The sequence below is a fragment of the Cannabis sativa genome, chromosome X (genome assembly GCF_029168945.1).
Source record: "Cannabis sativa cultivar Pink pepper isolate KNU-18-1 chromosome X, ASM2916894v1, whole genome shotgun sequence".
Lineage (NCBI taxonomy): Eukaryota > Viridiplantae > Streptophyta > Magnoliopsida > Rosales > Cannabaceae > Cannabis > Cannabis sativa.
The window spans coordinates 19,419,117-19,434,098 of record NC_083610.1 but is presented as its reverse complement, the minus strand read 5'-3'; the positions used below and the strand labels follow the sequence as shown (position 1 = coordinate 19,434,098).

General features: G+C 33.2%; 3 protein-coding genes across 5 annotated transcripts; 1 reads left to right on the top strand and 2 right to left on the bottom strand.

Annotated features, from left to right (window-relative positions):
* The first annotated feature begins 1,707 nt into the window (after positions 1–1,707).
* Positions 1,708–4,329, top strand: LOC115714769 (probable N-acetyltransferase HLS1-like). The gene is made up of 3 exons (XM_061107113.1): positions 1,708–2,334; positions 2,447–2,598; positions 3,249–4,329. The coding sequence occupies exons 1-3, from the start codon at positions 2,158–2,160 to the stop codon at positions 4,093–4,095; spliced, it is 1,176 nt and encodes a 391-aa protein (XP_060963096.1). The 5' UTR covers positions 1,708–2,157; the 3' UTR covers positions 4,096–4,329.
* Positions 4,330–4,355: 26 nt separating this feature from the next.
* Positions 4,356–9,411, bottom strand: LOC115703039 (BTB/POZ domain-containing protein NPY2). Of its 3 annotated transcripts, XM_061107109.1 has the most exons (6): positions 9,135–9,411; positions 8,685–8,797; positions 7,272–7,522; positions 6,597–6,666; positions 5,169–6,344; positions 4,356–5,093 (listed from the first exon to the last, which is right to left on the bottom strand). In XM_061107109.1, exons 3-6 carry the CDS (start codon positions 7,331–7,333, stop codon positions 4,521–4,523), a joined length of 1,881 nt encoding a protein of 626 aa, XP_060963092.1. In that variant the 5' UTR covers positions 7,334–7,522; positions 8,685–8,797; positions 9,135–9,411; the 3' UTR covers positions 4,356–4,520. The 3 variants fall into 3 exon arrangements, with proteins under 3 accessions (XP_060963092.1, XP_060963093.1, XP_060963094.1); XM_061107110.1 differs by lacking the exon at positions 8,685–8,797; XM_061107111.1 differs by lacking the exon at positions 9,135–9,411 and having other exon boundaries at positions 8,410–8,696.
* Positions 9,412–12,342: 2,931 nt separating this feature from the next.
* On the bottom strand, positions 12,343–13,290 carry LOC133032086 (uncharacterized). Its single transcript, XM_061105913.1, has 2 exons — positions 12,518–13,290; positions 12,343–12,432 (listed from the first exon to the last, which is right to left on the bottom strand). Exons 1-2 carry the CDS (start codon positions 12,782–12,784, stop codon positions 12,343–12,345), a joined length of 357 nt encoding a protein of 118 aa, XP_060961896.1. The 5' UTR covers positions 12,785–13,290.
* Positions 13,291–14,982: the final 1,692 nt, after the last annotated feature.

Below are 14,982 nucleotides of genomic sequence, written 5' to 3'. Positions count from 1 at the left end.
ATAGGGTTTTAGATATATGAACAATAAATAATCACATAAAAATAAAAAATAATTATTTGAATAAAGAATTCAATATACACAGTTATATATATGAATCCCATTATTCAAAAATAATTATTCAATATATGAACAATAATTTGTCACGCTATATGTTTCCCATTAAAGAAATCCACCTCCTCATAGTCAAAAATAAATAATACATGTAATACAGATCTTTGTAATAGAGTACCTAAAAGAAACAAAACTTCAGTTACCATAATCAGAAAAGGTTTAAGTGAACTAAATAATGACTAAGAAGATCTAAATTACAAAATGAAAATAACATGTCTATATGAGTATGATTTTTTTGCTATATGAGCATGATTGATCTAAGAGAAAATAGATAAACCTATAAACATATAAATATATTTAATATTAATTTTGACAAAGAAACAATTCAATTATAAACAATTCTAAATATCAGCTTGACAATTTTAACACACTAATTACTTATTAAATAACCATAATGTATACAACATGATAATTTTATTTTATTTGATATTAAATGATAGAGATTATTGAGGTTTTCAACTATGGAAAATACATTATGATAAAAAAGTAATGCTCATTAATTGTATATTTCAAAGAAACCCTAATTTCCATGAATGTCCCTAATAAGATATAAACAATAAAGTTGTAAATTAAAAAAAAAATAGCAAAATTTCAGTTAATATAAGAAATAGAACAAATGGAAGATTTATACAATACTGGAATTTGAACTCTTAGAGACCATTAGCGAAGGGGCAAAACTCGTTAGATCCCCTAGTAGAACACTACTTTAATGGTCTGAACACAAAAATTGTAGAAATCAAAATATGAATAAATTAGTATCATCAACAAAAGGAAAATTAAAGGGAAAGGACTTAATAATTACGTGACAAATAATTATTAATTGAATTTAAAAAATTAAAATTATAAGATTAATTCAAATTATTGTTCATATATTGATTCTAGAAAGCGTAAAATTAAGATTATAATATTAATTGAATTAAACTTTTTGATATTAACAAAATTGTTGCTTTAATTTTTCATCACACTGGAAACATATTATTTTAGCTCTATTAGACAATCATATTTTCCCTCCTAAAAAGTTATTTTTTTTTATAATTGAAAGATGTGATGTTTGAGTAATTACATGTATCGTATAATTGAAGATTTGATGTTGAGTCATTTTTTTGTTTTTATTTAATGATGTTTTTTTTTTTTTAGATTTAATGAGATTTATTTTATTTTTATTTTATTATATATAAATAAAAAGTGACTCATGAATTTCTCATAAATCATTCTATTTTTAATAATAAACTATTTTATTTTTAATATAAATAAGATGTCACCCATGAATTTCTCATAAACTAAGAATTCGGTTATATAGACACACTTTATATAGAATAGATATTACAGTATATTCCACTTATAAATGAATGGGAGAGAAAAAGAAAGTACTTACAAAAGTTTATGAGTAAATTAAAGCCTCATCAGCCGCCATTTCCACTTACTCTCTTTCTCTCCACCTCTCTCTTCATTATTGGCATGCATTTGTAACCGACGAGAATCATCATCTCTCTCACACACACACATTAATTATAAAACACTGAAATTATTAAGCCCTTATTAGTTATTATTACATTACATAAACTATATATGGGAATTGAGAACGAGAGGCCCCTTTAAAAAAAAAAAAAAACTGAAGGGCCACTCTTTCAAATTAATAAATTCCAAAGGTGTGTACATTATTGTACATAATATTCATTTTATAAACATACACATTTATAAAAATAAAAAATACGTACACCAAAATTAATATTAATATGCAAAGAAAAGAGAAGAGAAGAGGAAGGGAATGTACAATCATTCAGTTCTCATCCTTTATTAGTCGATCGATAGAAGAGGAATTCCAATCATTATGTAACTCCCCAACTGGCTTATTATTACCTATATAGCTTAACACTTCAATAGCTTTCTTTCTTTATATATATATATATATATAAAGTGATTCTTTGGCATATTATTCCATCACCTTTTTCATACACTCCTGCTATAAAAACATTTCTCTAAGCCCTTGCTAATAATTCTTAACTATATATAAATCTTATTCTCTGTTGGTGTACTGAGATAGTGATGATGATGATGATTTGTGTGAGAGAGTTAGATCTAAGAAAAGATAGCATGGCTGTGGAAGAGTTAGAGAGTAAGTGTGAAACAACAGTTTCCAGTACAAACAAAATGTGTCTCTTCACTCATCTCTTGGGTGATCCCATTTCCAGAATTCGCCACTCCCCATCCTTCCTCATGCTGGTTAATTAATATTATTCCTCTTCTCTCCTCAATTTACTTAACGTTCATTTTCTTTTAATATATAAACGTTACTAATTAAGTTATGTACTATTTTATATATATATTCATTCAGGTAGCTGAAGTGGGTGTTGAGAATAAAGAGATTGTAGGTATCGTTAGAGGTTGCATAAAAACTGTTACTACTAGTACAACTACTGATAATACTACTCCAATTTGCACCAAGTTGGCTTACATTTTGGGCCTAAGAGTCTCCTTTTCTCATAGGTACACTCGATATTTTCTAAATCAAAAATGTTAAAATGCTCTAGTGGTGCTTAACACCTTTTTATTCTATATTGTTTAATAACCCTGCTATTTTATATTGTTTAATAACTTTTAAGAATTATTGTTAGCTAATAATAAATTGATATGTGGAATAATTACATACGGCACTATTTTTTGTAAAATATTTACATTTTTATGTTCAAAGAATGTTTTTTTACATTTTTACGGTTTCTCAAAAAAATAACACGAAAACAACATAAAATCAACAAGAAAACAACATAAAAGTAACATGAAAATAACAACAAAAAAACAACAAAAAATAACATACATATAACAAAAAATTAACAACAAATGAACAAAATTTCAACATAAAAAGACCGTATTTTATGCAAATAAAATCAAAAAAATTGTAAAAATGTTTAAAATTCCGTAAAACCGTATTTTTGTTATTTTTGTGTATTTGTGAAATTAACCCTTAATATATTTAAAGGTGTTAAACACTGCTGAAGCCTAATAACAATACTCGTTATTAAGCACTAATAATATTTTTAGCAATTTTTCAACTAAAATAATACAATTATACTACATCAATTTGGTGACACTTCTTATAATTTAATTTATTTTTCTTTATGGGTGTGACATGTGTGCAGGCGAAAAGGTATTGGGTGTAAATTAATTAAAGAAATGGAAAATTGGTTCATAAAAAATGGGGCAGAATATTCGTACATGGCCACTGAGCTTGATAACCAACCATCACTAAACCTCTTCACCCAAAAATTACACTACACCAAGTTCCGTACGCCTTCCGTATTGGTCCAACCCGTTTTCGCTCACTCACTCCCGACCTACGCCAACCGAGTCGCCATCTTCAAACTCACTCCAACCGAAGCTGACTCACTCTACCGCGCCCGATTCTCCGCCACCGAGTTTTTCCCGACCGACATTGATCGAGTTCTCAACAATAAGCTTCATCTCGGCACTTACGTCGCCGTGCCGGTAGGGTCTAGCATGGACGCGTTCTTGTCTGAGCCGCCCGAGTCGTGGGCGGTGGCGAGTGTTTGGAATAGTCAAGAAGTCTTTAAGTTAGAAATTAGGGGCGCGTCGCGTTCACGGCGTTTGGCTGCTAAGTTTACGCGCGTGTTGGATAAGGCTTTGCCGTGGATGAGGATACCGTCGGTGCCGGAGGTGTTTAGGCCGTTTGGGATGGTGTTTTTGTATGGTTTGGGAGGGGAAGGCCCACGCGCGGAGAGAATGGTTAGGGCGCTTTGTGGTCACGCGCATAACATGGCGAAGGAGTTGAGGTGTGGAGTGGTGGCCACTGAGGTGGCTAGTCAAGATCCGTTGAGGTTAGCGATTCCCCACTGGGATAGCCTATCGTGCGCCAATGATGTATGGTGCGTAAAAAGGCTGGTCAAGGGTTATGGGGATGGGCCTCTTGGGGATTGGACCAAGTCCAAACCCGGCCTTTCAATATTTGTCGATCCAAGGGAATTCTAAACTTCAAAGATAAATTATTTAATTTCTTTCTTGGATAACTTTTTTTTTTTTTTACATTTAAAAATAGAAAATAGTTCTGAAAAAAGAAATAGAAAAAAAAAACATTTGGGTTCTGTAGATTATACCAATGACTTTTGCCCTATCTTATTCTTATGATATGTGATGTAATTCTCACTCTCCTTTTATTGACTTGAACGAAAATATTCTATTGTTATGCATGAGTAACGTTATTCATATGTACGTATCCAAGATCTCCAAGATCAACCTAAAATTGTTTTCTTCTAAATGATATATTTACTTCATTCCTTGCTTAATTAGAAGACAACCATAGTTTTTCCAAGTTGCTAATGTCATAAACAGAAGAGAACCTCCAAAAAAGGAAAAAAAAAGGACCAAAACCTATTCTGTCTGGTAACTAATTCCCACTAGGAAACTGAATGTCTCCTATTTCTAGAGGGAGTTGATTTAGCTTCTTCTGGATTGGCAGAGCCTAAACTCTCCGAGGAATCGGAGCCACTGTTTTCGCCTTGTGCCCCTTTGCTCGAAAAGAGCTTTGCAAAGATCTTCTTTGATTTAAGAAGCCCTCTCATTTTACTTATAGTAGCTTTGTCCACCCCACTTTTAACATCACCACCATTCCTCTCATTTCCACCAACTCCATTGCTTAACCTCAATGAGGCTAGCTCCCCCCTAAGGGCCTTGAGCTCCTCAGCCGTGGCCACTGCATCCCAGTCTTCCTCTGTGTTTGTTGTCGCGGACCTTGAGCTCCCGTGTGAGGTGTTGCTGTTTAAATCCTTGATGCCTTTAGGCAAGTCAGGAGTGCTGCTGCCAGATGATGCAGCAGCCCTCACCTGCTCGAAAAAGAGTACTTGCACAACCACGCGTAGTGGGAGTCTCTCATTTTGTACGGCGTGCATGCAAGCATCAACAGATAGCTTTCTGCAGTCCATCAGTTTGCATATCCTTTTCCTCTCACTTTTGGTGATCCCTGGATGTTCCTGCATTTAAATAGTTATGTTAAACACCATGAATCATATAGTAATCGAAACAGCAAATACTTTTCAAGCTCTTACCTTGAGGAACATGTCAATTGCTCGATATATGCCATCATGGGCAGGCCGAGAGATACCTGATACCATCTCAGCAAGACCAAGAAACTTTGACAATGGTAAATTTGGATCCTTTGCGATTTCAGCTAGATATCCATCAATCAACTTAGCAACCATCAACTTGGAAGCATCAGATAAAATCCCAGGCTGCATCCTCTGGAGGTGATCGCCGTCTTCCAGTGATTCAATCTCAGTGTTTTGATCTTGCCTTAAGAACTCCTCGACTATTTTCTGCACAGCAGCAACGTCATACAATGCAGTGTCCTCTTCTGGTGCTCGTATCAAAATGTCATTTACAGATGCCTCCTCAAGTTGCTGCCCTATTCTTCTCACAAGCTCTTCTTTGACTATATCTCTAGAGTCCAAAAGACTTGCTGCTTTCAGCAACTTTAGCAGGAAACTACACGAGACACTGCCTCTCTCGGCCGGCAACAAACAAACTATTGCGTCTACTGTTGACTGATATTTTACCACATCTCCAGACTGGATAATACCCCTGCTTAAACCAGGCATATTTCTGTAAGCATAAGCCTTCAAGGCTTCTCCAATTACTTCATAAGACAATAGTGATTTGTTTTTAATATTTGTTATGACTCGCTTGTACAGATCAATTTCAAGCTCACACAAATCTTCAACCCACCAATCCTTTGGCACAGGACGCTTTATGCCACCATTCAAATTCGGTTCATTACCATTTTCCTCATAGATCTTTTTCCTGTTATAGGTGTATGACCAGTCAACTTTCGATACATCAACACAGGCCTTGGTAGCTATAGACTCAACACAGCGGCCAACCAATTTCAGGTCCTCAGACATTGGTAAGAGAGGTTGTGTAGTCTGAAGAACTATGATTGAGTCCTTCCAGCTGCGGAAAATGCTAGAGCTAAGGAAGACATCTATCTTGTAAATGAGATTTCCTTTTTCAATAGTCTCATGCATTCCTAAGTATTCTGCCCCACATCTTGCTGCGACGACATTGTGGGGATTGAGGGTAACGGTCATACCATAACAAAATTTAGCACAGATCTCAAAGGCTTCAGCGCCACCAGGAATGTCCGAAATGTCAACTCCCTCGGTGCTTTCATCACTAGCTGTTGCAACCAACTTCTGCAAGTAGACACTCTTTGATAAAAGAGGAAACTGCAAATGAAATTTTCAGTCCATCAGCAACACTAAATATGTATTACTCAACTCGAAATGGGAAACAAGTGTGTGGCTTTAGTATAAATTAGCTGAAGAAATTGCTTTAAATCAAAACTGTTCAAACAAGAAAATACATGGGCAAAGTTTTATAGGAAGGTACTCATTTCATCATGATATACCACAGAAACACAAAGACGTGCATTTGTATCGGCCACGATACAATATAAAGCTTTAGATAATAGATCCTACCTTATGCAGATTAAACTTTACATCCCCTACAATTACAGTGATGTCTGTAGCCAACTCACTTGGCACATACCTGCACATGTGTAAAAGATTGTTCAGTACTGCTTGTGTGGAGTATTTTACATTCACCACCGCACATAGGTAAAATAACAAAGTTAAGACAAAGCAAGAAGTTGTAATGTTCAACCACCACCATTCTAACAGGTAATGAATAAGATGCTTTTAAGTAATGGGCAACACACAAAATTTATCAAAAGCCAGTAGATTCTACCCACCACCTGGTGCAGTACAATGATTTTTTTTTACATCTAAATGACTATGGATGAAATGACAAGAGTTGGTAAGAGTAAGAAAACAATATGATAGCAATTATCATAGAATTGTTGTCTTTACTCATTCTCCCAACTGCAATAACTATAGTCCAAAACAGAATCTTTAATAGCTCATTTTATTTAATAATAATGAAATGGATAATGGGAGAAAAACAAAGAACAATGAGAAAAGGCAAAGTAACTAGCTTATATATTGATAGCCACTGAATAAAACCAGAAAAGCAAAAACATGTGATATAAGTTTAGATTGGAAGGGTGCATCAATACAAGATCTTCAAAATCAATGGAGGAAAAGAAAAAACATAATACATAGATAAAATAGAAAAGAGTGCATAAGATCTCTCACCTGACATTTTTCCCTTCATTCTGAAAAGAGTCCGGCTTCGATCCAAGTTTCATAAACTTCATATTGGGAAAGCTAAAGATCTGGTGCTAAAAGAAACAAACTTTTCCCACTACTCAACTAAGTTAAATCAAAGACTTGCATGAAACACCACTCATTCCTTAATACAAAAGTGCATACTTTGATTTGAAGAGAAGTTAGTTCCCAGATTGTGTAAGATGTGGACCAGAGATTCTCACTATATAATCAACTTCCTGAGATTAAGAAAATAAATCAAATAAGTAGGATCTCAAAGATGGTAAATGATATATGCTATTATTCAAGGCAAGACCGAATCTTGACAGCAACCAAGGCTGAGAAAGTCTTAAGAAAGAAATGTGAAAGAGGAGATAGGTTGTTGTGGCAATATTTAAGAAAGAAAAGAAAATGATTCTCTTGAATGGCAAGAGAGCCAAGAAAAGAGTGTGTTTCCTTGGTCGGCGGCAAAGCCCACGGAGCTCGGGCTCACCAAGTCAGCACAGGAGACAATGCCAACAGACTCATAACACTAAACTATTCAAAAAAACCAGAGACACCCACAAGCACAAATCTGACTCCACCACACTCCCCCACTATTTGTTTATCTTTCTATTTCTGATTATTTGTTTCTTTGTTTTCCTTCTCTTAAAAAAAGAGAAAAGAAATAACTAAAAGATTCATGCCACAAACCCCTTCAAAGGCTTTAGCTTCAAGTTCCAAACCAAACACATTACATACATATCTAATTTTTTTTATATATATTTTCAATTTTCATTTTTTTTTAAACCGTTGAAATTAGAAAAGCTGCAACCGAAAACAGCATCTTGGTATCAGTTGAAGAAACCACCAAAACGGTAGACAACAAGCATCTCCCTTTATTTTATTTTATTTTTGGGCAAAAGTATAGGAATATATGAGAGATAGGATCTCAAATACAAAGCAAGTTACATTATTCAAGCATTAAACTTCAACTACCCAAACAGCAAAATCACTAACAACACTAAATGTAAAATCTTGAGAATCTACCAGAATATAAAGTATCAAATCAAATAGAATATTGAACTAAGATCACCATATTATGCTGTATAGTGAGAAAACCACATGATAATAAATATAAATTTACCACATTATTGAGAAGAAAACAGAAAGACAAGCCCCAAAATCCACTCTCCGCGTAAAACCCATCAAAACCCAAGAACCATTACTCAAATCTAGAGAATTACACAATGGAAATCCCAACTTGTAACATGTAGTACCAATAGCAAAAAAGAAAACCCTTTTTCTCTTTCTTACAAGTTTGATCAAATATAAACCCCAAGACCAAACCTAGACTGATATTTGAAAATAAAAAACAAGATAGAAAATTTATATGAGAACAAATTGCAAAGTTTAACTCACCCACTAGTACTCACACCACCATTGCCAGCATTTGGGGTTGAAAAAATCAGAAGAAGATTGGTTGAACAGTGAGACAACTACAAGTCTACAAAAGCCAGCAGCAGACCCATTGGCTTGAAAAGAAAAGAAAAGAAAATAGTTTAAGAAAAATGAATACAAAACAAACCCAGTTGAGTCACAATCCAAGGTTACAACTTTAAAAGTCCAGCTAAGCTATACTAAACTACTGGCTGGTTGAATCGTTTAGTAGTAACAACAAAAGACGAGTATCACTTTTTTCAAAGGAGACACTTTTATTACTTTACTAGTTTGGTGTTATGATTTGAAGTTATTTTTTTGAGGCAGAATTTGATTTTATTTTAGTTCTCGAGAAAGGAAACAAGAGTAGAAAAATAAAATCGTTTCATTAAATTTGAGGGCATTAAGATTCAAACCAAACCAAACCACCACCTTGCTCAATTATGCACGCCAAGACCTGACATGACACTCAGCTTTCTTATTTCTCTTCAATTATCAAAATTAAAACTCTCTCTCTCTCTTACAATATTATTCATCATGACGGGGTAGCATCAGAGAAACTTGGGAATGATTATTAAACCGTGACCAAACTACAGTTAGTTTATATATATAATATAATATTTTATATGAGAAATGAGAATTGAGAAAGTGAATGAGAAGGACATGGCTTTGAGAAATGCGATATGATTGGCTTGAATGTGAAGGATCCATGTCTAAATCGATAACGCATTTCTTTGGCTTTTTTTTTTTTACTTTTCTAATAAAAATGGAAAAATTATCAAATAATATTTATACTCGTATTTATTTCCTCATATTATAGAATAGAATAGAATAGCCGAGCAAGCAAGCATTATTAAAAAGCATGCACTTTTTTTTTTACTTTCTTTTCAGTCGTTTTAGACTGAAGACTATATTTAATACTTATTGTACTCCCAAATTATTGTACTCCCATATGTTTCCATCTTATTTTTTATAAGGCTAATTAGAATTTTTATCCCCTAAACTTTAACATATATCAAATCATAAATGCCTCATGAACTATTGAAATTGTTAAATTTAAAGATTTTTGTCTAATTTTAGTAAAAATATCTAACATGGTTAGATTCAGCTTGATTGTATTATTTATGTTCTTAGAGGTGTTCGTGAATGCTAACCAATGATTCTGAGATATTTACATCTTGAGAACATGGTAGTAAAATGATGATTTCCTTCGAGCTTGGCTAAATAGAGATATATGATTGAGATCTCACTTCAGTAATTATATTAGTTTACTGAAATATCATTTATAGGTAGCTAAGTATTTTAAGGATAAAATACATTGAAGGGTATAACGGTAAATTTATCTCTTTTCGATGTAGATCATCTATAGAGGATCTTTGACTATTAGGATTGTAACAATGGATAGTCATAACGTATCTATATCGTGGTACATATAGAGCGTTCTATATAATTGAGAGTGTTATTCAATTCCAAATCTATAGTGGCGCAAGACGGAATTAAATAAATTAGAGAATTTACTTGGTAAATTCTAGATCTACTTATTGAAAGCTCAGTTATATAGGTCCATGGTCCCCTCATTAGTTGAGATAATACTACTTGCAAACCCAGTCAATTGATTTTAATTAATCAATTATAATTCTAAAATTAGACTATGCCTTATTTATGAATTTTCACTAAACAAGGGCTTAATTGTGAAAAAAAAAAAAGAGGTTTTAGGGTCAATTTATTAATTAAGAGATTTTGTATGGTATAACTAATAAATAATATAAATGGCAATTTTATTTGATAATTAATTATAATTATTAAATAAATAGTTTTGCCATTTATATGATTGAATTGGAAAATATGGTATTATTGAAAGAAGAATAAGTAGTTGAAATACACTGATAAAATTGTAACTAGAAAATGGTCACTTTAAGTGTACGGCCATTGAGTGATTTTTGCCCAATATTCACTACAAGAAAACCAACTTTTGCCGGCGCATTTTTGCGCCGGCAAAAGTACACTAACTGCGCCGGCAAAGCTTTGCCGGCGCAGTTGTGCGCCGGCAAAGCTTATCTGGGAAGCTTGGTCGGTAAAAGACTTTTTACCGGCGCGTAGAGTAAATGCGCCGGTAAAACTTCCTTTTACCGGCGAGAAATTACGCCGGTAAAAAATAAGCGCCGGTGTTAAAAAGTGCCCTTATCCGCTATGAACCTGCTTTGATAAAGTTTTGCCAGCGCAATAGTGCGCCGGCAAAACTATTGGCGCCAATCTGACGGTTGGCGCCAATAATTTTTGGCTACTTTTACCGGCGCAAAAATGCGCCGGCAAAAGTATTAATTTTTATTTTTAAAAAAAATTAATTAATTATATTTAATTAATTATAATATTAATTAATTAAATATAATTAATTAATTTTTTTAAAATAATTATAATATTATATTAACAAAAAAACCAACATAATTTACATTAAAAGATAAACGAACATTAATTATATTATGTTCTACTAAAATCAGTATATAAACAAAATGTTAAATGTTCGAACCGGATAATAAAAAAAAGTACAGTTCTATAGGCGGGTAATGTCGTCATCGTTGTTTCTCTGAGTCTCGGGAGGCTGCGATGACAATCCAGCAGCAGGAGCAGCCGACGATCCAGCACCAGGAGTGGGCAATGGTGGAAGATCCATGGGAGGCAAGTTGAAACCCGGCACAGCTCGAGAAAGATACTCAAACTGATCTTGGAATCGTCTGAGGTAGAGTTGTTGTGTCTCATACTGCTGCCTCGTATGTTGAGTTGTCTGCTCCGCTTCCTCCACTTTTTCTCGTAAAGCCTCGTCTTGTTCCATTGTAACGGTCGGTGGGGGCCGAAGGATGCGTGGCGGGTGCTCTTTTGGCCCCAACTCCTTCGATGCAGGGGAGATGGCCAAAGCCTCTAAGATGTCGAGATCGTTCCCCGAGTACTTGCGTCATAACAGGTAAGTCTCGGGGGTACTGTGTAGGATCGACATCAGGCTCATCGGGCTCATCTTCAGTGGGCGCTGGTTGAGTTGCCGCTATTTCAACCATTTGCTCCTAAAACAAACAAATAAGTTAAATGGTTAATTTTAATACAAAATAAATTGAAAGAAATAAATAAAAATTGAATTAAAATGTAAACTTACGTAAGCTTGTTGTGCGTACTCGTTGCGCCAATTGTTGCCTTTATGGTGAAACTTTTGAAAAGTTTCCACCGCAGTTGGCAGTTCTCCTGTGTCGGGGTTAGCCTATTTTCAAGAGAAAATATATTAGTATTGCTATTTTACTAGAAAAATTTAAATGAATGATAGTTAAATATAAACTTACCCCCTCGACAACATGTGAAACAATAGGCTTGGAGCCCCAGCCTCCTAGAAATTTCATCTTACCCCGAGCTTTCTTTATTTTTACGCTCTACTTTGAAATTAATAATTTTTCTAACAATTAATTATTTATTATTGACTATATAAATTAAACATTACTAAAATTAGAAATTTTTAAAAAAATGTACCTTTTGTTTCTCTGTGCTCCAATAAGCGATGCAGTCACTCCACACCTCTTGAGTTACTCCCTCAGGAGGTGACATGTCGGCCCTCTCCTGTCCAAGCTCCTCAATATTTTGTATCCACTTTTTCTTGCGGTCACGCCCTCCAGTCACGTAAACCCTTTGACATCTCGTACTCACCGTAGTCTACGAATGTAGGGTTATCTCGTGGGAGGACAAACTTGGTCTGCAAAAAGTTACACATTAATACATTAATTACAATTTAATAAGAGTATAGTAATTTAGAAATTAAAAAAATTATTAAGACATACCTCAAGTCTATCCCAGAGGGCATTGATGTCAGCTCTACTGACATCTTCCCATTTGAATTTATTAATGGGGATAGACATCCGAGTCATCCATTTCGCCATATTGTTGAATTTTTTTCCGTTTTTGCCGACGGGGGTGCCAGTCTCTGCGTGCAGCTCAATCTGTAACTTGGCAGATTGTGTTTTGGAGAGCTCCTCCTCAACATTCTTGCCTTTGTATTTACCTCTGACCCCTTTCTTTTTCGAACTGCTGCCACCTGGTGTAGACATACTACATATACAACACTTTATTATAATTTGGAGAAGCGTATTTAAGAGTCCTTACTGACTCCGCCTCTCTAAACGGGTCTAAGGTATTTCGTGCATGTGTAAAATTTTAAAAAAAATTATCACTATGTGATAATACAAATACATTTGTTAAATCCTATCTTTGGTGTATAACCAAAGAGATCAAGAAAAGATAATACAAATTTAATTTTATGCTATTTTACAATATCTTATCATATACTTTACAATATCTTATGCTCATTTATACTTATTATAACATCATTTTATTACATTTTCACTTTTATTATTTAAATTAAAATTACAAACTTTTTTAAATTTATAATATCACTTTATTATATTTTAAATTGTATATTACATTTTTCACTTTTATTATTTGTTTAATGCTATATTATTTAAATTAAAATTACAAACTTCTTAAAATTTATAATATCACTTTATTATATTTTAAATTATATATTACATTTTTCACTTTTATTATTTTTTTAATAATTTATTATTAAATTAAAATTACTAACTTTTTCAAATTTATAATATCACTTTATCATATTTTAAATTATATATTACATTCTTTAATTTTTTTTTCAATCATTTATTAATTTTTAATCATTTTTTATTTAAATTAAAATTACTAACTTATTAAAACTAATAATATCATTTTATTATATTTAAAATTATATATTACATTTCATAATTAAATATTTTCCTAATTATTTATTATTTAAATTGAAAATGTTTTTTTTAATACCTAAAAAAATTATTATTTTACTAACTTTTTAATTACATATTTTCAATTTCAATTTCAACATTCAATTAATTTTACATTTTTTCTACTAAAATTTCGGCAGCATAACGGCTTAAAAAGTGTAAACCCAAAATTTTTAATACCTATAAATAACACAAACAAATATTTCCATACAATATATACACAAACAAATAATCCACCCATCCAACAACGATAATTTTATCACGTAATCCTACTTCTCTAACATGCATATACATATTAACTAATAACAAACACTGCTACGTATACTAAGCGAAAGCAAAAAAACATACCTGAATCGAGTGCAAAAATGACAACTGCAGGCAGCTAGCGGTAATCCCGAGCGGTCGAACACGGACCTAATTCCATAAAAAAGTAAAACCAAATTAAAAATTTAATACCTATAAAAATTTAAAAATTTTATCACATATCCATTACCCTACACTAACTTACACATACACACACACATACACATACACACACACATACACATACACATACACATACACATACACATACACATACACATACACTCACACACACACTCACATACACTTATACACACACATATACATATATATTTACATACATATATACATACATACACACACATATATATGCATACTTCTTTACATACATACATATATATATACATACACCAATATACACATACAAATACATGCATACTTATATATACACACCCACACCCACATACACATACACATACACATACACATAAATACATACACACATACATACATACATACATATACACATATATATATACACACCCACATACACATACATACACACATATATATACATAATCCCACATACACATACATATACATACATACATGTATTTATACACATACATACATTTATACCCACATAAATATACATACACATACATACAGAAATACATACATATACACATACATATACTAATACACACATACATACACAAATCTATACATATAAACATTAAAAAAAAATTAAAATTAGAAAAATTAAAAATACCTTAAATAAATTGGAGGAGGTGGGGCTTGGTGGTGCGGTGGTGGTCGGCGTAGCTCGGCCGCCGTCGATGGTGGTGGTGGCCGACGGTGGTGGTGTTGTTGGAGGTGGTGGTGGTGGTTTTTTTGAAGAGAAAAAGAGAGGGATTGAGAGGGATTGAGAGGGGGGGTTAGAAATTGAGAGAGATTGATAGAGAATGAGAGAGAATCAAAGAGAGATTGAGAGAGGGGGCCGAGAGGTTTTCGGAGAAAACCTAGGCAAAAAAATGAAAAATGGAGGAGAAGAAGGGGCTTCGTGCTCGATTCATATATATACTTTTACCGGCGCATCCAATTGCGCCGGTAAAAGTGTTTTTAAAATCTGACCAAAGTAGCCAAAAACGAGCGTTTAAGTAAATACTTTT